Source organism: Danio rerio, chromosome 15, assembly GCF_052040795.2.
Source record: "Danio rerio strain M-AB ecotype USA chromosome 15, GRCz13ab, whole genome shotgun sequence".
Lineage (NCBI taxonomy): Eukaryota > Metazoa > Chordata > Actinopteri > Cypriniformes > Danionidae > Danio > Danio rerio.
Genome location: NC_141035.1, coordinates 43,224,143 through 43,250,283, shown reverse-complemented (window position 1 = coordinate 43,250,283; position 26,141 = coordinate 43,224,143). Strand labels below are relative to the sequence as shown.

General features: G+C 35.7%; 1 protein-coding gene and 1 long non-coding RNA gene across 4 annotated transcripts in view; one reads left to right on the top strand and one right to left on the bottom strand.

The window, feature by feature from the left end:
* LOC141377911 (uncharacterized) overlaps positions 1-26,141 on the bottom strand; it is a 345,648-nt gene that overhangs the window by 220,471 nt on the left and 99,036 nt on the right. The window lies entirely within an intron of this gene.
* On the top strand, positions 1,693-2,784 carry LOC147833753 (uncharacterized). The gene has a single exon (XM_087284568.1). The coding sequence runs from the start codon at positions 1,762-1,764 to the stop codon at positions 2,698-2,700; it is 939 nt and encodes a 312-aa protein (XP_087140694.1). The 5' UTR covers positions 1,693-1,761; the 3' UTR covers positions 2,701-2,784.

Here is a 26,141-nt window from a genome sequence, read left to right as displayed (position 1 = left end):
AGAAATTAATAAGATGTTGTTAATTTTTGGGTAAACTATCCCAATGAAGAGCCATTTTAAAGAGGACATCAACAGTCCTGATAAAAACCCTACCTGGCATTGGAATCTTTTTGGCTCTATACTTCTGGTCTCAGTCACTTCTATGGATTTTCAGACAGTAAAAACCAGTAGTTAAGCTACTTGCATAACAAATTGATCTTTTCCTCGTACATTACTCTACTTTTCTTATGCATAGTCAAATAGTTTGACCGTTTTGACCAAGTCATTTCTCCCATAGGTAACTGAATCGTAAGCTCTAAAATAAATGACAAAAACGAGCACACTTCTGCATTGCAAAATAAGAACAGTACCCAACTCCTTAATTATTTTGATTTTACTTGTAATGAAATAATAGGCCATTTTTTAAAGCTGCTTTGATACAATAATTATTATGAAAAGCGTTATACAAATACACTTGAATTGAATTGTAGGCATCACTATTGGTCAAGCTGGTAAAATTATTATGGCAACATAGCAGTCATTGAAAAATGCTTTGAAAAAAGGCATCACATTTATTAAAGAGAAATAATCCATTTGCCTTGTGTTTAAAGGAATAGTTCATTTTAAGTTCCATTTAACTCTATCTACTTGATGCATAAAGGAGTGGCAATAACGGTGAAAGCATTTAGTGGTTTCAAATGGATCACATCATCAACGAAAAAATCATCTCGATTACATTTTATGGAACTGCTAGTAGTTCAAAAAGACAAAAGCACGGCAGCAGGAAGGAACAGATGGACGAGTGAAGGTAGGATCTATCTATCTATCTATCTATCTATCTATCTATCTATGCTTACATCCATCTATTTAATTGTCCACCCATATGTATGTTGACTTCAATCTATCTAGCTGTCTACCCATATGCATGTTGACTTAAATCTGTCTATTCATCCATCCATTAATCAATCTGTCCATCTATTTATACGTTGGAATGTTCACCAGTCCATCTGTTTATGTATCCATCCATTTGTCTGTTGATCTTTCCATCCATCCATCCATTTATCCATCCATCCATGAGTCCTTCAATGCATCCTATCTATGCTTCCATGCATTAATTAATCTATCCATCCATTCATCTGTTGGTCTGTCCATCCATCGACTTATCTAGGCTTCCATCCATCCATCAATCTGTCCATCCATCCATATATCTGTCAGTCCATATGTCTTTTGGTCTGTCCATTTTTCTATCCATCCATTCATCTGTCTGTCTATCCGTCTATCAATCTATTTCATGTAAAGAATGTTGTTAATTAGTATTCCAAAAAAAAAGCAACTTTTTTTGGTATGCATGTTGTTTGTTTGTATGTGAAGAATTTCAGAGAAATAAGCTTTTTTTTTTTTTTTTGAATGAGTGGCGAAGTCAAAAAAGCCACATAAAATTAATTCACGAATGAATCGTTCCTATAGCAAATATTAATCTACGCAAAAGAAACAATCATCAAATATAAAGCTAAACCTTATGCACTATACTGCTGTCTTCAATGACTGATCTGAATATGTTGATTTTAGAGGATTCTACTGCCAGAAAAAAAAAGTTTCCAGATAATATAATACCTCATTATGAACTTAGCATCTATAACTGTAATTTAAACTAAATATTAGACCAAACCATGTGTTTTTATTTTAAACTTTCTAACTGTAGGTCTGGTGAAATTCAGTGCCGACAGGAATATAAGAGAGAGGTGAAGAAGATACTGCTCGAATCTACAAGTCCTTAATTTCATGGGTTCACAGATGGAAACTACAAAATCTTCATTATTGCCATCTGACAGTGATCTTTACAACAGCACAGATGAGCTCAAAACATCAAACGCTTCCAATCCAAACAGCATGGACAAAACTGGTGTCTACCCAGCCTTCCTGAATGGAGGGCAAGTCTACATATTCATTATCACTATAATTGAGGTCCCCATGATCTGTTTGGCTATTTCTGCTGTTTTCACTCTCATCAAATCAAATCAATCTACATCGGTTTTTGTCATAAATCTACTCACTGCGGATCTCATTCAGATCGTTGGTCTATTACTCCTCACTATTCCATCTAAATGGACATCAGCTATTTCCTATGGCACAACAATATGGATTGATTACACACGTTGTTATTTCATGACCTGCATAGCTGTTGAGAGATATATAATGATCGCTCATCCCGTTTGGCACAGGACTCATCGCTCTGTTAAATGTCTTGTGTGTACATCACTGACCGGTTGGCTTCTACCTTTAGCTTTAGTTCCAGTTAACATGATACATCCTATTGAATACATCATGCCCTTTATCCCCTTTGTAGTGATCATTGTGTGTTTTGCTCTAGTGTGCAGGTCTCTTTCCCGTTCAATCTCTCTCACTCCTCTGAAGAAGCAGTTAGTTTTGGCTCCTCTGTTTTTTGTGCTGATGAGTTACACCTTTCTTACCCTCTCTCCTACTATTTTTCCGCTATTGTTGCATTGGAGTAAGTCTTTACGTAGTCTGGTGACTTTTGTCGACTCTCTTTATCTGTTAAACCCACTTGTGGACAGTTTGCTGTATGTGTTCATGAGGTCTGATGCAGAAAACATCATTAGGATGCCTTGGTGCTGCTGCAGTTCGAAGAGAAGCCAGAGTAAAACCCAAAGTACAGTGATTACCGATGATGGGCAGACAGATTCACACCAAACTGCATGATGCTACAAAATGAAAGATTCACATATAGTACCTGAAAAATCTGGTACAAAATTGTAAGGTTTGGTGAAGGGGGGATTAGTCGTTTTTTAGGGGTTTGCCCTAGACCATGGGTGGGCAATCTCGATCCTGGAGGGCCGATGTCCTGCACAGTTTAGCTCCAACCCTATTCAAACAGACCTTCCTATAGAGTTCAAGTGATCTTGAAGACACTGATTAGTTTGTTTAGGTGTGTTTGACTAGTGTGAAAACAAAACTCTGCAGGGACACCGGCCCTCGAGGATCAAGTTTGCCCATCCCTGCCCTAGACCCTTAATTTCATTCAAGAGAACTCTTAATGCTTCAGAATACCAAGACATTTTGTGCAATTTTATGCCCCAACTTTGCGGGAATAGATTACAGATAGTGTGAACATGACTTAACAGCAAAAGATGAGTGGAGGAACTTGATTGGCCTGACTTCAACCCTACTGAACACCTTTGAAGTGAATCAGCGCGGAGACCACAAGCCAGGATTTCAAGTCCAAAATTAGTGGTTGATCTCGCAAATGTGTATCAAGAAGAATGGTCAAATATTCCCACAAACACAATCCTAAACATTGTGGAAATTCTACCCAGATAAGTGGAAGCTGATTTACCTCGTGCAAAAGGTGGGCCAGCTAACCCAATGGATTAAGAGTGGGGTGTCATTAAAGTTGATGTGTATGTAAAGGAAGATGTTCTATATATACGTGTATGCATGTATATATTAAATATATATTATTTGCATAGAAAAATTATGATTATGCTAAAGGAAAGGAAGGAATATTGGGAAAGACTGCCACTTTTTTCCAATAAACTCCATTTACTTGATGCATAAAGGAGTGGCAACAACTGTGGCAACAAATTAATGCTTCCAAATGGCTTTACTGAACAAAACTCAAACCTCTTATGCCAAGGCTTTTAGAACAGTCAAGACACGGACGAGTGAAGGTAGGACCAAGATTCTTTGTACATACAAAAATGCTTTATTAGCAAATGTATGCAGGATTTGTCTAGTCCAGATTCCTGGTTATTAATATTGTATGTGTATCATCTTGTTTTAATTATTTTGTTAATCCAAACATAATTTTATGTGCTCTTACATTCAATTTAAAGACTTAAAATAATTAGACAAAAAAGTTCACACGGCAAAACCAAGTGTGTTGAATATACTTGTTACAGTGTTTTCACAACCAAAGATTTGAAAGTTAATAAACAAATAGTAATAAACAAACAAATAAATAAATAAATAGTAATAAATGAAATATAAAGCAGGCAAAAATACACTTACAAGCAAACACTTAAAAGCAAAATAAACAGACCCTATATACACTCAAAAAAATAACTTATTGGGTGAGCTCGATTTAAATAAGGGCAGGATTTCCATCCAGTAAATTTGTTTAGCATCAAGTTAAAAAAAAAAAAATTTATTTACACAATTAAATGCAATTTAAATGCAATGCATGATTTTATCAAATAAAAGTGTAAATAGATTTGTCTTTTATTTAACTTAAACTCAAAGGTCTGGTAATATCATGCATATCTATTATGTGTTGTACATTTCACAGTCTCTTATTCATTACTCTTAGTTTACTTAGTTTAGAGTTATCCTAAATTAACTAAAGGAGTTAAATATAGAGTTAATTTAGACTGATCACAGAACCAATTCTAGGACAGTTACTGCTCCCCGAGCAAAGCAACAAACAGCAGTTTTGCTAATTAAGCTGCCAACACCCAAAGCAAGCGTGCTTCTGCAACATGGTGATCTCAAACTCAAAGCATTTCATGAAAATCTTTTTTTAAAATAATCCTCTAAATCTTCCAACTAATGTGAAAATTAAACTATTTTTTGATCAACTTTAAACACCTAAGATTACTTTGATTGTCAACATTTCCCTCTCTTAATTCAATCCCACGCAAAGCATGCCGGGATCTACAAATCCCCTAACTAGGTAGTTAGGCCAACACAATTTCTTTATGTTGTCCCAACCCAAAAAGGTTAGGTTAACTTAATCGTTTACAAATTTAAGTGGAATGCGCATAAAACAAAGAAATTTGCCAAAGAAATAATAAGAATGGTGTTGTTTCAGCTCATTTTAAACGGGTAGTTTGAACACACAGCAGAAATATTTTTTTTTTTGGAGTGTACCACCATCTTCACTGAAGAGACTGCTTTTTAATCTCACATTTCAACACAATATTTTGTGCATAGGCATAAAATTATATAATAAAAAATAAAACAAGGACACTAATGCCTAAGTATGAGCTTTTACTTCTAATACTTCATATTAAATCTTAATCGTGTGTCTTTATAACCTCAAATTGCAGATCTGGTGTTGACTATTGGTGGTGATAACAAAAAAAGAGGGGAAGGAGATACTGCTTAAATCCACCAGTCCTACAATTCACAGATGGAAACGACAAAACCTCCATTAATGCCATCTGGCATCAATCTTCAGACCACAAACGAGTCGAAAACCTCCAACGCTTCCAATCCAAACAGCTATTATGACTATAATGGCTTAAGGGTTGGAGATCTTGTCTACACTTCCATTATCACTATAGTTGAGGTCCCCATGATCTGTTTGGCTATTTCTGCTGTTTTCACTCTCATCAAATCAAACCAATCTACACCAGTTTTTGTCATAAATTTACTCATTGCCGATCTCATGCAGATCCTTTGTCTGATTCTCTACATCATACCTTCTGAATGGACATCAGCCACTTCCTATGGCACAACAAGGTGGCTTGCTTACACACGTTGTTATTTCATGACCTGCATAGCTGTTGAAAGATATATACTGATCGCTCATCCCGTTTGGCACAGGACTCATCGCTCTGTTAAATGCCTTGTTTGTGCTTCACTGTCTGGTTGGCTTCTACCTTTAATCGCTGTTCCACCCTGCATTTATATACCTCATCTGCAATACATCATGCCCTTCATCCCCTATGTAGTGATCATTGTGTGTTTTGCACTAGTGTGCAGGTCTCTTTCCCGTTCAATCTCTCTCACTCCTCTGAAGAAGCAGTTAGTTTTGGCTCCTCTGTTCTTTGTGCTGATGAGTTACACTTTTCTAAGCCTTCCTAGTAATATTCTTTTCATGTTGCTTGCATATAAAAATGTGGATACGTCTCTAATTCATCTGTGGATTTTCACTGAATATTTGTACATGTTAAACCCGCTTGTGGACTGTTTGCTGTATGTGTTCATGAGGTCTGATGCGGAGAACATCATCTGGACCCCTCACTGCTGCTGCAAACCCAAGAGAAGCAGGAATGAAACCCAAAGCATGATGGTGGTGACTGATTGAGAATGAGAGACTGTTGATGTCAGCAATGCATTAATGAATGAACAGAGACTCATCTTCGTTCTCATTACAGCATGTACTGTATGCATAAATGAATATGTGCTTGAGACATAAACTGTTTACTGTGATTTGATCATAAGAAGATGCATGTTCTGTAAAATGTGCTTGTATTGTTGTTATAGTGACAAAGTATTGTTCATAAATATGTCAGCATGCTTATTATACTAGTACTATGAACGAATGATCAGATTCACTCAATCCCTGCCAACAATAAAAACGTGAGATGACTTTGAGATTTGAATAGTAATATTTCTATTTTTTCCTTTCAATTTATTAGGTTGATTGCACTGTGTTTTTGACTCACCAGAAAGAATCAGTTCTCAGTTATTTGATTCAGCAAACTAAAATGAGTGACCTGCTTTTTTTCTTCTTCTTTTTTTTTGACTTTACAGAAAAAAAACAGCTTGTTATAGAGCAGAGATGCCCAAAGTAGGGCCAACAGGTCAAAGTTGGCCCATGGTAACTTTTGATTCGGCCTGCCATCTCATGTGAGGAAAGATTTAGAAGGTTGTGGCAAAAGCCTTCATCAGAGATTGTCTTTTTTTTTATTCAAAGAGCCCCTATTATGGTCTTTTGAAAATTACCTTCCATGCAGTGTGTAACTCAACTAGTGAATAAAAACATCCAGTTGAGGTTTAAAGGTTTAAAGTGCAGCATGTTTAAAACTTTTAATTCTTTAGCAAAATATTTGACTCAGAGTTAAAAAAAAAAAAAGAATCAAGTTGGGTTCAGATCTTTTGTTTGATCGCATCGATACGAAACATCACCAAATATGTACTTACAGTTCCGTTAAAATGTGCACGTGCTTTCCCAATACACACTAGTGCAGGATTAGGGGACTGATCATGACGCTAAGATAATGATTACTGACAAATAGAGATTCGGTTGCGGGGAATAAAGGGTTAAAGTTAATTTTCACAACAATACCACAATATAGCCAACCTAGTGCTGTGTTTGTTCCTGTCATTTTTCCGATTTTTGATAAAATTCCTACACTGCAACGGAGGGTTTGTTGATTGTTTGCTATCTAAGGAGCAGCAGAAACTATGGGACTTTGTCAGACTTTGACAGGGACTTTGTCAGTAACTTTTACAGTTCATATGGACCAGTTTCTTCTTCCTCCGGATCATAACATGTGTCATTAAAATTGTTGCCTCGTTTTGTGTAGTTTGCAAAATATGTGTTTAATTGTAAGGTATAAGTAAGTAATCGCATATCTATTCTAGATCAGTGCTTGTACTGTATCTCTAATGTTTAATCTGTTTGGGGCTTGTCACATATCGCGTCTAAAACCACGTTAAAAACGTGACGTGCTTCTTCCTTCATCAATTTTAGGTGCGTTTCTGAACTGGCGATCATCTGCTGTTTGCCTTTGCCATGGCCACCATCAGTCATTCCTACACACACACGGCATGGTCAATTTTTAGAAATAGAAATTTAATAGAAATTTGCCACTGTGCGGATTAACACTGAATGTGTGTCGCTGTTATTACTTGGGGTTAGGTTTAGGAGTAGAGTAATATGCTGGTGTTTAACTGCAGTGATTTATTGCATTCCTGCATTGGGCTCTCACATACTTTCTGGCTGCTCTTTCATAGCAGTGGTGGGCTTTTCTCTCTGTCTTGTGCTGAATGCAGTCGACCAACTGCAACAGACTGGGTCATCAGACCAATCAGTAACCAATCAGATTATGCTATTGCGCTAACAAGGGGTTTAGGAAAGATAAACACGTATTATAAGACAATGAAAGTGAACTTGCAGCATGTTGTTGGAGACCCTTTAAACCAACCTTTTAAACGTAACCTTTTGTTTGTTTTGTTTAATTGTTGAGCTACAAAAAAAGTCAACTAAAATGAAATGTTTCAATTAATTGTTGTGCATGAATCAAATTTTAAAAAAGTAAATACTGTCACTCGAAGATAGATGACAATACACAAGATATCGATGAGCAAATCAAGGCAAAGGTAGGTTCAGCTTGACTCATGTATATAACATTGAACACCATTGTGTTATAAATGTGTTTATATTTTTATTGTAAGAAGTTCATTTTAACATATCAAAAAGATAAAAGATTTAATATAATTGAAGCATTTTTTTTTTCAATTTATTTTTTAACATAAATTAATTAGGAAATTACCATGGCAGCTTTAGTGTAATAGTTTGGTATATTTACTTTGGGCCCACCCCATCAGGGTGATTTCACATCTGTAGTTCGTTTCATTTGGTCTGGAACAAGGGCAATAAATGATACATTGTTGCGTTTTCTGCTGTCTTTGGGTCGTTTTCACACACCACTGCAGGCTTTGGACTGAACCAGTTGAAATGAACCAAAATGCAGTCATCTGACAAAATCCACATCTCTCACTGGCCAAATGTTGTTGAACATAGTTTGTAAACTGCTTATCGATTGGTCATAATTCACCTGCAGTAAAACGCCAATGAACGACGCAAGTAAACAAACCGGCAGACACAAAATGTTGTTTTTACTATGGAGGGATGGCTGCGCTGACTGATCTTATCCCTGCTTCAGACAAACTATATATTTCGAGAATGAAGCACGGCTGCGGCTGGAAAACAATGTTTTAATGCATCGTACGTCACTTCAGGAGGAGGCGTGAATTCATTTATCTAAACTACGACCTGGTTGTCTTGCGGAAATACTACCAACGATCCACAAGGTAATGTTTTCCCCCTCTCTCTCTCCTAGTTGGTAAATCGCTGTCAACAAATATTTTTCCTCCATATCCCATAATGCACATCGCATCAGCCTACGGCAGCTGGATTAGTCCAAAAGGCACAGTACATTTTGCAGTTGGGTCTGTTTTAGTTCGGATCATATTCTCACCACAAACGAACCGCTCCAGGGTTTGTTTGAAAGTGGAACGAGACCACATCTTCAAGCAGGTCTCGGTACGCTTTTTTGGTCAGCTTTTGGTGTGCACTCGAGTATGATTGCTGCATTCTCACCTGCCTAAACTAACTGCACCAAGAGGAAAAACGAACTCTAGTGCAATTCAACCGAACTAAATAAGGCAAGTGTGAAAGCACCCTTAATCAAGTTTGGTTTTTGGTCCTTCACAAGAAAAAGTTTGGGCACCCCTGATTTATGTCAGTAAACTTGGCTGAACAAATAGTGCCGTGTTTTTTGTCTTAATAGACATAATCAGTTTACATTGAGTCATTTGAGGCAGACAAAAGTGAGCAATACTGATTGCATGCACACCAGATCTGCAGGCCTACATATCAGAGGTCAACAGATCGAAACTACAAAACCTCCATTAATGCGATCTGACAGAGGTCTTTACAACACCACAGATGAGCTCAAAACATCAAACACTTTCAATCCAAACTGCATGGATAACACTGGTGTCTACCAAGGCTTCTATAGTAGACAAAGTAAATCGTAAGATTTGGCGGCGGTGGATTAGGATGGGGAGCTGTTTTAGGGGTTGGGCTTGGACTCTTAGTTTCTATTAATGTTTCAGCATACCAAGACATTTTGAACAATTTTATGCCCCCAAGTTTATGGGAATAGTTTAGAGATGGTCCTTTCCTGTGAAAACATGACTCCACAGCACAAATTAAGGTCAACAAAGACATGGATGAATGATTTTAGTGTGAAGGATCTTGACTGGTCTGCACAGAGTCCCAACTTCAACCCCACTGAAAACTTTTGGGGAAAAAATTAGTGTGGAGACCACAAGCCAGAATTTCACATCCAACCATGGTGCTTTATCTTACAAATGTTTATCTAGAAGAATGGTCAAAAATGCAATCCTAAACATTGTGGAAAGTCTTTACAGAAGAGTTGAAGCTGATATACCTGCAGAGGGTGTGCCAGCTAACCCAAATGGATTAAGATTGGGGTGCCATTAAAGCAAAGAAAAATGATGAATATGTTAATCAAAAGAAAAGTAAGGAATATTCAGGAAGACTCGTAATTAAGCACTTTTATTTCCATTAAACTCAATTAACTTGATGCATAAAGGAGTGGCAACAAGTTAATGCTTCCGAATGGACAAAAAAAGCTTTACTGAACAAAACTCAAACCTCTCGCATATCAGTTACAAACACAAGGCTTTCAGAACAGCCAAGACACGGACGAGTGAAGGTAGGACCAAGATTCTTTGTACACACAAAAATACTTTATTAGCAAATTTATCCAGGATTTGTCTCATTGACACTTATTTTTTATAACATTTAATGTGTATTATCTTGTGTATGAAATTTTTTGTTAATCCAAACATAATTGTTTACATTGTAATAAAATGCAGGGTTACACATTATTAATTCATGTTGTCCCAACACATATTGATTAAGTTAACTTAACATTTTTAACAAATGTATGTGGCTTGAACATAAAAAAATAAGTTGTCCCAATGAAATCTTAAGAATTGTGTTGATTCGGCTTATTTTAAATAAGTAGTTTAAACAGCAAAAAAAAAAAAAAATTCTTTGAGTGTATGTGCTCTTACACTTAATTTGAAGACTAAAATGTACAATGTCACATAACAAAAAGTGTGTTCCTTAACATCCTTATGTTACAGTATTTTCACAAACAAAGGTTTGTGAGTTTATAAAAAAACAATGTAAAACAAAATGTAAAGTGGTCAAAATAGGCTGGAAAATTAAAATAAACATATAAGGCAGCTGCAATTTTCAGAAAGTGTACAGTCTGTTGTAAGTGCCGTGTTTTCAGAGACATTTACTGCAATAAAAAGCCAAGTCCTAGATAAAATTAAAAACTAACAGAATCTATTCAACCAGCAAATACTAATAAGCTAAACAAACAAGCATCTACAGAAAACTGAAGAGACTGTTTCCCTTAATGTCATGATTTAACAGAATAATTTGTGTGTATGGGCCTCAACTGACAAAAAATGTGTTCAAATATGAACATCTACAGTACAATATAGTTTTATCACTGTATATTAGACAAAACAGTATGTTTTTATCATCTCAAATTGCAGATCTAGTGTTGACTTTCAGTGGAGCTTAAGAGCGAGGTGAAGGAGATACTTCTTGAATTCACCAGTCCTACATTTCACACTTTCACAGATGGAAAAGATAAAACCTCTACTCATGCCATTTGACGTTGATCTTCACACCAGAAACGAGTCGAAAACTTCCAACTCTTCCAATCTGCACCACAATAATGGCTATTATGGCTTCATGGATGGAGGACAAGTCTACACATTCATTATCACTATAGTTGAGGTCCCCATGATCTGTTTGGCTATTTCTGCTGTTGTCACTCTAATCAAATCAAACCAATCTACACCAGTTTTTGTCATAAATCTACTCATTGCCGATCTCATGCAGATCGTTTGCCAGTTTCTCTTTACCATTCCTTCTGAATGGTTGGGAATCATTTCAGATTACACAACAACGTGGCTTGCTTACACACGTTGTTATTTCATGACCTGCATAGCTGTTGAGAGATATATACTGATCGCTCATCCCGTTTGGCACAGGACTCATCGCTCTGTTAAATGTCTTGTTTGTGCTTCACTGTCTGGTTGGCTTCTACCTTTAATCGCTGTTCCACCCTGCATTTATATACCTCATCTGCAATACATCATGCCCTTCATCCCCTATGTAGTGATCATTGTGTGTTTTGCACTAGTGTGCAGGTCTCTTTCCCATTCAATCTCTCTCACTCCTCTGAAGAAGCAGTTAGTTTTGGCTCCTCTGTTCTTTGTGCTGATGAGTTACACTTTTCTAAGCCTTCCTAGTAATATTCTTGTAATGTTGCTTGTATATACAAATATGGATAAGTCTCGAATTCATCTGTGGATTTTCACTGAATATCTGTACATGTTAAACCCGCTTGTGGACTGTTTGCTGTATGTGTTCATGAGGTCTGATGCGGAGAACATCATCTGGACCCCTCACTGCTGCTGCAAACCCAAGAGAAGCCAGAATGAAACCCAAATCACGATGGTGGTGACTGATTGAGAATGAGAGACTGTTGATGTCAGCAATGCATTAATGAATGCACAGAGATTCATCATTGTTTATGCTGTGTATGCATGGATGAAATGAGCTTAAGACATATACTGTTTACTGTGAGTTGATCATAAAAAGATGCATGTTCAGTAAAATGTGATTGTATTGTTGTTATAGTGACAAGGAATTGTTTACAAATGGTTACTATAAATGAATAAATGATTTAGTCATTAAAGGGACAAAACAAATTATTTCTCTGAGATTTATTTAATAACCAATACTAATCAGCCAATGTTAATGCATGAATTTCTTTTAGATTTAAATCTTAATTTTTAATTTTTTTTATGAATGGGATAGATTTTTTTCTGATTAATTAGGGTGATGTTTTTGACTCACTAGATAGAATTTTTATTTATTTATTTGACATGGACATCACAGTTGCACTGGACAACCAAACGCATTTGTTTCAGTGTTATAGCAAACTTGCTAATTCTTAAAATCTTTCCACAGGAGGCTTGACAAAATTGACAAAATGAAAATATAATAAAAACATATACACAACATAACTCTTTACATAAAATTACTGAAGGCAAAAGCAAAGGCGACATGATCCAACAAACTAACAGTAGACTATTTGTGCCAACACTGCTCTTTTGTTTTTAACCACTTTTTAAGAACACTACTAAAAAATTTTATATTACTTTCAGATTTTAGGCTAACAGGTAAAACATTTCACAATTTGGCTCCCTTTACAAAGAAGACAGATTGACCAAATGAGGTCTTACATTTTGGCGCTAGACAGTTACCATTAGCAGTTGCCCGTGTAACTCTGTGAGAGGTTTGATGCCTGCTGATTAGATCAGAAAACAGGACTGAAACATGATTATTTAAACATTTAAAAAACTATTTAATATAATTAAATTTAATAAAACTGTCAAAACTAAAAGGTTATGTTTAAATAAAACTTCACAATGATGCAATTGCATAGGCTTTAAGTGCATAATTTTAACTGCTTGTTTATATATTGAGTCAATAGGCTTCAATGTAGTTAAAGAGGCTTGTGACCAAGATGTAATGCAATACGTCAAGTGAGAGAATATCATTGTGTGCATGTATAATTTTGCAGTTTGATATGTTAAAAACCTTCTAATAAAACGAAAACAGTTTAGACTTGGCTTAAATTTCTTACTCATATTTTTAACATGACTATCAAACTTTAAATTAACGTCTAGAGTTATGCCAAGACGCTTAAATTTATTCACTTCTTTATTTTTAATCAGCAATTCAATTGTATCTAGTACAGGCCTATTTTGTATAGAGAAGCACATAGAAACTGTTTTCTTGACATTCAACGTTAAATAAGACAGCTCAAGCCATCTTGAAATGTGTTGTAAAGCCTGGGTCAGTTGCTCACCTGCCCGGCACGCTGTTTTAGCTGACACCTAGATAACTGTGTCATCTGCATATAACTGGCAGTTTACCCCTGGGCAGCAATCTGGAAGATCAGGTATGTACATTGTAAACAACAATAGGCCAAGAACAGACCCTTGAGGTACTCCAATATTGTTAGAACGCACAGATGACTTCAGCCCATTGACCCTCACACATTGCTGTCTCCCACCCAAAGAAGACCAAAACCACTTTAAGGCTTCTACAGTCATTTGAGTCATCAGCTGGGCTGAAATGAGTGACATGTTTTTGTTGTTGGTTTGTTTTTTGCTTCTTCACTCAACAGAAAAGAATTATTAATAATACAAATAAATAAATAAATAAATAGCTTCATATAGAGTAATTTAAGTCAACTAGACTGGGCTTGTGGTGTTGTGTGCTTTAGTTTTAATAGAATGAACCTGTTCAGAGAGTTATTTGAGTCTGGGCTATACTGATCACATGTTGTTGTTTTTTTTCCCTCAAACAAAATGAATCGCTTCACAAAGAGTCATTGGAGTGGGCTGCACTGATTGTGCTGTGTGTTGACTCACAAGAATCAATTCATAAAGAATTCTTTGAAACAATAGAACTAAGCCATGCATGTGGACTCGCATGTGTGGATTAGAGTGGTCTGCTAAAATGCGACAAAAATATGTTTGTAAGAATGTTTTTACCCGAGAGCTTTTCGCATCTGGAAATGGTAAAATTTGGATTTGCCACTTCAGTTCGGTTCCAGTTCGCGTTGATTGTCCTGTCTCTACAGATTTGGTACATTTGTGATCAGTGTTCTTTGGTTATGCTTAATCAGATGGCAGAGTTGGTTAGTATCATCAGCAATACTCTTTCAGTTTTTAAATACAGTCGAAATGATTTAGTTAATAAGTTTACAGTAATATAACTACAATACATGGTAAAAAGTGAAAACATAAACAAATTACTTTGACTTGTTACAATTAAACGAATTAAGTTTGACAAACTTAATATATAACAGTTTTCAGTAATAAATAAAGTAAATCAAGTTTTAGTAAATTATTTATGGCAAGTATAAGTATTTTTCAATATTAATAGTGAGCAATACTTGCACTTGTCACAAAACATAAAAGCATTATTATAATAATAATAATAATTATTATTATTATTATTATTTTAACATGAAGGAAATTATTTGTACTGTAATAAAAGTATTTTACCATTAATATTATTATATTAATATAATTATATCAAATTATTTGTGCTGTACTATATGTTTTGTTCCATTCTTGTTTTCTTAAATAAATTTATAAAACTTGTACACATAAAATAACTAACTTGTACTATTACTGAAAACTGTCATAAATTAAGTTTGTCAAACTTAATTCATTTAATTGTAACAAGTCAAAGTAATTTGTTTAAGCTTTTACTTTTTACTAGGGATGTAACGGTATCAGAATTTCACGGTACGGTAATACCTCGGTATGAATGTCACGGTACGGTATTTATTGAATCATTTACAGGAAAAAACAAAACTTATGAAAATACTCCAAAAAAGTGCCAAAAGTGTCAATGACATACAAATTAGCATCTATCTGTAAGCTTTGAAACAGGAACTTCAATTTTAATAACAAAAAATGATTAAACCATGTAAAAAAATAAAGTTTCAATTTAGTATTGTTGAAAACTCATCACATTCAACATTTAATCACACTCAGCCCATCTACCCAGATGAGAGCTCTGCTAGTCGGACTTCTCATCAAGCATCTCCCGCTGGATCTAATCTCACTATATTTATTAAACGGGATATTTCATTCATCTTGTTGTCTTTATCTAACGACATATTCCCTGACTTTGGGCATTGGAATCTATTACTTGTTCTCAGGTAACGTGTTTTGGCTGAGCGCAAAGATAAGTTAATGATTAATGTAACCACGTACATTCTGTATATTGACTGATCGCCTTTATTTCCTATAATGTAAAAACTTATTGTATGTTATACTTTTAAAATGGCCATTATCGATTCTTAAAACTGATACTCAGCAAAAGAGAGGCTGTGTTTTGTATTTTCACTGAAATTGAAAGGAGGCAGTTGTTATCGGCTCCGTTTTGTTATAATTATCCACACAGTGAAGATGACGCTCATGCAGCACGGCGCCTCAACATTTCTGCTGTCTAAGTTGCTAATATTAAAATGAAAATAGGCAGTTCCTTAAATCATGTTTACATTTTAAACGTCGCCCGGCGACGGCTCAGGACGCAGTTCATTTTTCAGCCGCGCCACAGAGCGCCATCTGATTAGTTTCATGTTAAATATCATTCGAATGTGCGCGTCTGGTGTGCGATACTTTAATCTGTCATGTACGCGCCGTGTCGCGGCGCCGAGCGGCGCTTCTGGTGTGCGACCTGCTTTAGAGTTTTCCAGCTCTTTTCATCCCCGCTTCTAGCAGCACACTCCATTTCCGCATTACTGGATCTGTAGCAACAACAGACCGCAAGGGATGATGGTCAAGCATGGGCTGATGGCAATTGTAGTTTTCGTTACCTTCCGTTCGCTTCATTCGCCTGAGCAAATTTTCTCAGAAGACCTATAGTTTTACCGAGTCATGCGACTTCGGTAATATCGAAAAAAATTTATATTGCGGTATGACGGTATTTACAATACCGTTACATCCCTACTTTTTACAGTTTATTATGGACTGAAAATCCACTATAAATGCTGCTTTCTGAATGTAAACACCTTAACTAAACTATTGCCGCCGTTTAAGATTTTGTGACAGGATAATCTATACGCACACGGCTGTTTGACACAATTTTCTGCACCTACCTAGTCTCTATATCAAGAAATGGGGAGGTTTTTTCTCCCATACACCGTGCGGTATCAAACATTCCATTAAAACTACACTCTTCCAGCAGTTCCTCGCATTTAATATCTCAATTGTCATGGGGTGCATGCATGAAATATTCCTGAATGAAAGTTAAAGTGCCAAACTACAGTTAAAGTCGATAAATTAAGAATAAAACACCCAAAATTACATAAAATTCTGGAGGAAATGTTGATAGCGTGGTGACGTAATACTGTTAATGGAATTATGTGCTATGACATGTAAAACTGGATAATGAAAGGAATATTCAGAAAGCAGCTCATGTAAAACACCTTATTCATATTATTGTCTTGTTCAGATTAAAGCAAATCATTTGAATACTGATGTCCATGTAAATGTAGTCACTGTCTATCTCCCCTGTGTCTGTGTTTGTTTTGTCTCTGTGTAAATCAGCGAGTGCTTGAACTGAAACTCCCCTTTTCATGCAAACCCTTCCCTCTTTCGCCACTCGATACTCCCACCTAAACAAAGCTGGACTCACTCACTTACCTCACTTTTTTTCTACTAAAGGTGTTAAAACACTGCTGAGAGGGGGGGGGGGGGGGTGTTCATGGCCCTTTAAATATAGTATCTACTGTAAATAATTTCAGTTCAGTGCTAATACAAAAGCTCAGTATATTTGCTCAGTTAACCAAACTGAAAGATACAAACCGAGTGTGAGTTAGTGTACTTCTTCATCTCTTCTTGAGTACTCTCAGGCATTGTATAAAGCAAAATCCCTGCTCTTAGCATAAGTGCTTTTTACGCATTTAAAAGCACACACTTGTTGACCTCTAAACCCACCAGCGTGGTCTTTCAGGGTGTTATTATCATCAGGTTTAAATAATGAATCGGCTCACGGTGACAATCTAACAGGCGAAACACTGCAAGGCGTTTAATGAACCATTACGATAATACACACCTGACAAGCTGCTTTGAGACACGCTTTAATATTCCATGTGCACATGTGTGTGAGAAAGACAGGTTGCTTGACGCCCATCAATTATGAATGCAGACATGATTAATTAAGCAACTTTTGGAGGAGAGGAAGCTGAGGCAGAAAGGACCGGTATCTTGTGTCTTCTGTTTTTCATCAAAGCTGATGTATTGTCATGGTTTTCTGACACCGGCGGGTCTCTCAGGCTTTGAGGAAGAATAATATGATCCGGGCATCATTGGAAAATATTGAAGACACACACTCTATAGCAGGGGTGTCAAACTCAATTCCTGAAGGGCCGCAGCCCTGCACAGTTTAGTTCCAACCCCGCTCCAACACACTTACCTGTAGGTTTCAAACAAGCCTGAAGGACTCAATTAGTTTGATCAGGTGTGCTTAATTAGGGTTGGAACTAAACTGTGCAGGGCTGCGGCCCTTTTGGAACTGAGTTTGACACCTGTGCTCTATAGGCATGGACGTCTGCACAGCAGTAAAGCAGATAATGCTGTGAAGCCATTTATTTCAAAGGAGACGATGCTAATAAAACCAAGCTATGAAGTCATTGGGCTCAATGCAAATGGGTTATACTTGTTGGTCTGTCTGCTTCTGAACCACCAAAAAGAATCATTTTATATGGAGTCATTTGAAACAACAGAGCCAGACTATACTGATCTAACCATACCAAATCTGTTCTTTTGTCTCAGTGCAACTGTGGGCAATACTGATTTGTGTGTTTTAGAGTCATTTGATACACTAGAATCGGGCAATACTGATCTAACAGTATGTTTTAGATGTAAATGACACACACTCTATAGGTATGGATGTCTACAGTCAACAGTAAAGCATATAATGCTGTGAAGCCATTTATTTCAAAGGAGATGATGCTAAGCAAAGATGTAGAAAAAAATAGAAGACTTTGAGGAAGAGATGGTCTGTCCTACAACCAAAAAACTGCAATGACTGTTATCAAACACTTCCAGAATACAACATGTCCATCATGTTGACTTCTCAACTTCCAGAAATGATTAGATGTGCTCCAACATTAGGTACATTCAAATCAAGACTGAAAACACATCTGTTTAGCTGTGCCTTTACTCAATGGGCACTGTGCTACGTTTGAGAGATCACACTGTTATGTCTTTCTTTTCTTTTTCATTCATTTAAAACCTGTTTTAACACATTTTAATATCTTTTAATAATTTTAATTGCTTGTTGTTGTTTTTATTTTCTTATACTTGTTTCTTTTATTCCTGTTTATGCAAAGCACTTTTAATTACCGTTGCGTATGAAATGTGCTATAAATAAACTTGCCTTGTCTCACATTAAAATTGTGTGGTGACTTACATATGCCAAAGATTTTTCCTTCTAAAAATAATGTTTTTTTCATCAGCAATTTAATGAGTTTATTCGCAAAAAATAAAAATAAAATAAAAAGTGCACAAGAGCAAGCACATCACTCTAAAATATTTTCAAAAGGCAGCAATGGCAAACCTCAAAAACAAAAACAACCATTTCATAAATATAAAGCCTAACACAAAGCTATTTTTTTTTCTTTGAAAATCAGAACTTTTTTTCTCTGAATTTGACAATTTTACACATTTTATTTGAAAAATGTTTAAAATGTAATGTTTTGTTCTCAAAAAAAAAAAAATAAGGACTTTTTTGTCTACATTTAATGTTTATTCTAAACATTTCATTTTGAACGTTTGAGAATTTTGAGAATTTGAGGAAAGGTAAATAAATTAAGTTTTTTTTTATTGTTTATTCCCTTTTACATGTTTTTTTTTAACTTAAAGCTTCTTTTAATATATTCAATAAATGTGCTGTTATAGAGTACTGTAGAATTATATACAGTACAATAATGTAGCATACTGTAATTTACTGTAAAACCCATTCAGAAAAAAAACATGTTTATCGTATACATTTTTCATGTTAATATCGTCTGGAGATTACATCAGGTTTAAAATTTCAATTTTATTATTTCTCAGAATTGAATGATTTTATTTTCAACATTTTATTTCATTTTTTTCTAGAAATTAAATGTGTTTTTTTTCTTTAAAAATAACTTTACCCAAAATATAATGAGTTTATACTCAACATTTTGTTTTGACAATGAACAAATAACAAATATTAAAATAAGTTAGTTTTTGTTCTTACATTGGCTTTTTCCATTAGCATAGTTTTTGATTTTATTTATTTATGCATAAGCAAACTTTCATGTCCATCAATTGCCATTTGAAAATAGAAATATTCTAGTAATCAAGAAAGACATGAAAGAAATGAACACATGAAAACTGTACTGAAAAGCGTCCATGATGCAAAGTTTGCAGCATTCAGCTCACAGAGGTGTCATTGAGATGAATGGGAATGCTGAGGGACAGCTCTTCATGAGCAGGCTTATATTAAACCCTCTAGGCCACATCACAGATTCAAAGGGCAGATCCTTCAGAAATTCATTTCTATTTTCCTGATGGACAGATGAATTCAGAATCACTTCATGTTTTTTATATTCAGTGCGGTGGTCAGTTTACAACAGTGACAAAACTTTTCTTTTTTCACTCTTGTACTCAATATCTATTGCAGGAAAACATCATATCAATGTCTCATGTAACAAAATCATGTGATTTACATGAATCTGCTCACAGTATTACACTGTAAATAATGTAGGAATTGTAAAAAAATCAGTGCAACATGCAGAAAACAAATGTATTGTTAGAAAAAAAAAAAAAAAAACATTATTCTAAAAAATCTCATAAAAAAAAAAAACCTCTTAAATATAGAGCTTAGCACGGTTGCCTCACAGTAAGAAGGTCGCTGGTTCAATTTTGTATGCAAGAACAAAACCAGAGATCGGTTGATGAGTGCATGTGCATCTGATCACATATATACACAGAAGCTTTCTCTCCATATCTTGCATCTGTGCATCAACATTTTTTCTGAAATTGTATTGAAACTTTTTTTCTCACAGTTTATTCTAAACATTTTACTTTGACATTTTTTTTCTTTTTTTGAGTTTTGCTTTCAAAAAAATAAGTTTAATAGCGATATTTAATTAGTTTATTCTAATTTCGTAACATTTATTGAGTTCAATCTCAACATTTTAAAAATGTATCACCATGGTTTCCGCTACATTCATTCTTCCATGGACGTAAGTGAATTAAAACAGCGCAAACTTTTCTGTAACCGTAGTAGTGCCGTGCCTTATTTGTTTAACCCTTTAAGATTATGCTGACAGACTGACTGACTGACAGGTGCGTGATGCATGAGGCCAGTAAACATGACGTATAGCCAATTCACGTTACTTCAGGACGCATTAATGACGCTCTGTGGGTTTATTGAAGACATTCATAAATATTCCTAGCAAATCTAATAAATGTTGGAGACATACTTGTTACATAATCGCACTTCAGCCGCGGAAGGAGGAAAATAAGTGAATGAATTTTATTGAAATGAAATTAAATGAAAAAGATCAATATTTCTTAATTTTGTTAAAGTGAATACAGTATAGTGCGAAGCAGTGGCACAGTAGTTAGTGCTGTCGCCTCACAGCAAGAAGGTCGCTGGGTCGAGCCTCGGCTCAGTTGGTGTTTCTGTGTGGAGTTTGCATGTTCTCCCTGCTTTCGTGTGGGTTTCCTCCGGGTGCTGCGGTTTCCCCCACAGTCCAAAGACATGCGGTACAGGTGAAATGGGTAGGCTAAATTGCCTGTAGTGTATAAGTGTGTGTGAATGTTTGTGTGGATGTTTCCCAGAGATGGGTTGCGGCTGGAAGGTCATCCTCTGCGTAAAAACTTGCTGGATAAGTTGCCGGTTCATTCCGCTGTGGCGACCCCGGATTAATAAAGGGACTAAGCCGACAAGAAAATGAATGAATGAATGAATACAGTATACAGGTATACCTTAACCATTCTGTATTTTGTTCATGGGTGTTTAGTAGTCATTTGTTTTGCCTGAGCTCTGTCTTTGGTCTCTGGCTACTTTGTATTCCACTTAAATTACACAAATGCAGAAACAGACCAGTTCATGTCTATCTGATAAATCAAACACAGATGCTTTTTCTCTCTATGCCGTGCACCTTGCGCTTCCCATTTCCCTACATTATTGATTTATCCACATCCCTTCTGCATTCATTCTGCTATCTTCTTAGCTATAATCTTTGTGATTTGGTGTCTGGTTGCGAATCAGTTCCTATTTCCAGAGTCCATCCAGAGACTTGTGTGATCAGAGAGTTAAACAGCAAAACAGAGCACGTGACCGCCATACATTGGCCATTGATTTGGAGCCAAGGCGAGGTCCTTCAATTGATAGATTTTACCAGTAATGGAAATATCAGCACTATAAATAAAAGCAAACAATTTATATGGGCTGAATTTAAATGAACAAATTAAATTTAGCAATGTTCAACTTAATTTGTTTGTTTAAATTCAGCCCATATATACGGTGGCCGGGAAGTGCAAAACAACATTACAAAGTGTGAAACACTTTTAACGTTCTTTAACGTTTAACACTTTAACGTTCGAGACAAATTTACATTTTGGAAAATATTTTTACTTATCATCAGACACAATTACATAGGAAAAACTATTTTACCAAGGACAAAACAAATGTACATTTTCGAAAACAAATTAACAAGACGCAAAACACTTTTACAAATCCCGAAACAAATTTACATATACAGATTCCCTACGGAAAGGGCATGTACCACACACCGAAAGTGACGTGAATGTACCACACCGGGAGTGACGCGAGGGAAATTTGTTGTTGTTGGTGAGCGCGGTAAATTCGCGCTGTGGAGTACATGGTGTAAACAAGGTTTATGGTGACCGAACATGGTCAGCGGTCGAGGGTTGTTTTGCCCGTTTTGTGGCAAACACATGAGCAGCTTAACACAGTTTTGCTTTACGTGTGGTCGGTGTTTAGAGTTTATAAGGGACGCGGAGCAGACGGAAACATCAGACATACTGCATCAATGTGTTTAATATTTTAACGAGAGCCACTCGTACGCTGTAATCTGGGACATGATGTCAAGTCTACACGGTGTAAACCTCTGCTTGAGGACTCTTAACAATAAACTGAAGGAAGCCTGTGTTACGGTTTAACTGGTGTCCGTGTTAACTGAGGCCCCTTTTCAGATGTGAACTATTCACCTTTGCAGATTGGCAGATTCGTCACTTTTCAACGGCAACAAAACATGCCCATACCAAATAAAGATTCTTATTACTTGGTGTCAGTGTAAACATTATTGATTTTAATACCTGTGTAGCAGAACAGTATAAACCAAAATGAATGCAAAGAAATGATTTTAATTGACATGTCATCAACGGGATTCGAACCCAAGCCAAAAGGTTCTGCGTAAGTAACAACCAACCTATCTAACTGAGCTATTCGTGTCTACAGGTTAGGGTATGTTTTGATATCTTTATCAGTGACTTGTGCTGTGCTATGATTGTTTTTACACTCTCAAGCTGACATTTTCTCAGAATAGCTCTAATATGTTTTTATCGCAGTTGGTCAAACCGTGATTTTTATAGTTGTAGACTCGTAAAAACCTTGTGTGTCTACACAAGTCACACACGAGCTGGATATTATTGATATTTTCCAGTGTGTGTGGTACATTCACGTCACTTCTGGTGTGTGGTACATGCCCTTTCCGTAGGGAATCTGTAATTGTAAATTTGTTTCGGGATTTGTAAAAGTGTTTTGCGTCTTGTTAATTTGTTTTCTAAAATGTAAATTTGTTTTGTCCTTGGTAAAATAGTTTTTCCTCTGTAATTGTGTCTGATGATAAGTAAAAATGTTTTTCAAAATGTAAATTTGTCTCGAGCTTTGTAAAAGTGTTTCACACTTGTAATGTTGTTTTGCACTTCCCGGCCACCGTACATATAAACTGTTTGCAACCAAATACATAAAAAAAAAAATGTTGTTAATCCAATGACTATTTTTCAGTGCAGTGTAGCCACCATTACGGCTCATTGTTTTTTTGTCCGTCGGGTCTCCGCACAGTGACTGAAAACTCTCAGTGGCCGGCGTAATGCAAAAGGCAAATTAATCACACTCGTACCTGTTGGTAAAGCACTGGAGCGACAGAGAAAGCATTGATACACAACACAGCACTTATGCAAAACTTCAGCGCCAGTCTTTTCATCACAGTCACTCTTCCAATAAAAGAGGCCATTCATCAAGCAATAGAGCAGACAGCAGAATCCTTTAACCGTCTGTGTACTAAATAAGGATTGATCTCCTCGCATTCATCACAAGGTACCTCTGAGCCAAAAAAAAAGTGCGTTCGCGTCTTCGTTAAAAGATAAATGATAATCTGACACACTGGCGCAGCCGAGGAGTCTATAATAACCAGAGAAAGAGAGAGAGAGATGCATCCGTTATCATTTCCATTCATCAGAACCGCTGCGCCGAGCTGCCAGAAGACCCTCGAGGATTCAAAGTGCGATTCAAATTTGGTAGCCAATCAGAAGAGATGTTGATGACATGTGACTAATGGGATTAAAACTGCATGGTGATGATGTCATTTTGACATTTACATAAAGGGGACCTATTATGAATCTTTTTACATGATGTAAAATAAGTCTCTGATGTCCCTGGAGTGTGTATGTGAAGTTTCAGCTCAAAATACCACACGGATAATGTTTTATAACTTGTTAAAACTGTCCCTTTTAGGCTTTGATGCTAATTGTGCCGTTTTTTGGTGACTTTCACTCTAAATTCAAATGAGATTGTGCTCTTTTCAAAAAAGGGCGGAGCTACTAATGCCAGTGTTAGCAAAGTGTTAAATTTAAACCGGCTACTTTTAACTCAGTGCTGTTTATGCAATTGAGGGACAGATTTTTGTAAATGGGCAGGGCTTTTCCCCATCTGATGACATGTACGAAGGGAGAATGTCATTTTCAATAAAGTGTTTTGATGAAGTGTGATTATAAAAAAAAAAAAACTCCTTAGTTTTGACTTATTCTATGTATTATGTATTAGTATTAGTAATATTATGTATTAGTTATTTTAAAATGTCATTGTTTAATCTACAAGTTTGTTTTAAATTAACTGTTTTGTTTTGGGTTTATTATTTTATTTTAAAATATATTTTTTAGGGGGTTCATTTTATTATTAGTCAACTGCTTTAATGTGACTTATTATTATTATTATTATTATTATTATTATTTACATTCTCCATTATCTATGCTTTTTACATTTATATTTACTCCTTACATTATTATTAATTATTATTATTATATATTATTAACAACTTGGTTTTGTCTTTCAGATTTTTTATTGTTTTTTTTTTTATTTACATTGCTTTGTCTTTTTATTATAAATCTTAAATTAGCGGTTTTATTTTGTTGTTTACATGTATTGTTTTATTTTTGTATTATTTATTTCTATCAACAGACACATTTTGTTAGGTTAAATTAAACGTTGCATATGATCAATCAAAGTACGCATGAACATAAACCTGTTTAAAAACAGTCAGAATAAAGATATGAAAATGTATATCTAAACTTTAATGTTTGGTGCATAAAGTGAAATGGCTCAGTGCAATTTTTTAAAAACTGTTTTTAAATTCTACAGACATAAATTGATGAAATGCAATGAAAGAAAAACTTCCATTTGTAGTCAAACTAAAAAGGACCCAAATCTTATTACTGAAAGGTGAATGAAACAGTATTTTAGACAAAGAAAGGTCTAAATCACACAATCGAATGTTAAATGAAGTATTTTAGACAAAAAAAATTCCAAATTTCATAACTGAAAGGTAAATGAAACTGTATTTCAGACTAAAAATGACTGAATCTCATAATTGAAAGATGAATGAAATCATATTGTAGACTAAAAAGGCCCAAATCTCATGGTTAAAAGGTGAACGAAACCGTATTTTAGAATAAAAATGCCCAAATAAAACAACGAAAAGGTGAATGAAACAATATTTTATACAAAAAAAGGCCCAAATCTCACAATCGAAAGATGAATGAACCATATTTTGGACTAAACATTTCCAAATCTCACAATTTAAATGTAAATGAAAACATATTTTAGACTAAAAAGGCTCAAATCTCACAATGGAAAGGTGAATGAAACTGTATTTTAGACTAAAAAGGCAGAAATCTCACAATCGAAAAGTGAATGAAACCGTATTTTGGACTAAAATGCCCAAATCTAACAATGGAAAGGGGGTTGAAACCATATTTTGGAATAAAATTGCCCGAATCTAACAATGGAAAGGTAAATGAAACCATATTTTGGACTAAAATGACCAAATCTAACAATGGAAAGGTGAATGAAACCATGTATTAGCCTGTCTGTTTTTAACCTGTCTAAAGTGTGTTTCTGCTCATTCAGTGACGTCAGCAAGCTTTTCTGTGTCTCTGTCCGCGGTGCTGAATCCACTTAATCTCCAAAAGCAGCTTCAACATGTCAGATAGTAATTCTTGGCTCAAGTGACGGACATTCAGCCTCAGATTAAACAGAGAGGTCAGCGGTCAACGCTCTGCAGCTCAAGACTTAGTTAGCACTTAATTCACACAATCTAACATGACACTCTGTAAAGGGTAAAAAGGCCATTCTACTTAGTCTGCACTGACAGAACATAAAAAAGTCATGTCACACAGAGCTGTGCAAGGAGAAAGGAGTTTAGATTATGACTTTTATAAGCTGCATCTCTATATATATCATATATCATTGTGTATTACTGACTGTAACGGCGGGTTAACTATTTTTATATATTATATAATCTGTAACACGGAGGCTCAGTAACACTGCTGCCTCACAGTAAGAAGGTTGTTGGTTCGAGTCCCAGCTGTGTCAGTTGGCATTTCTGTGTGGAGTTTGCATGTTCTCACTGTGTTGGCGTGGGTTTCTTTCGGTGGATCCGGTTTCCCCCATACTCTAAAGACATGCGCTA

What these genes read in the sequence shown, in the direction of transcription:
- LOC147833753 (XM_087284568.1), top strand. Translation starts at nt 1,762, where the DNA reads ATGGGTTCACAGATGGAAACTACAAAATCTTCATTATTGCCATCTGAC.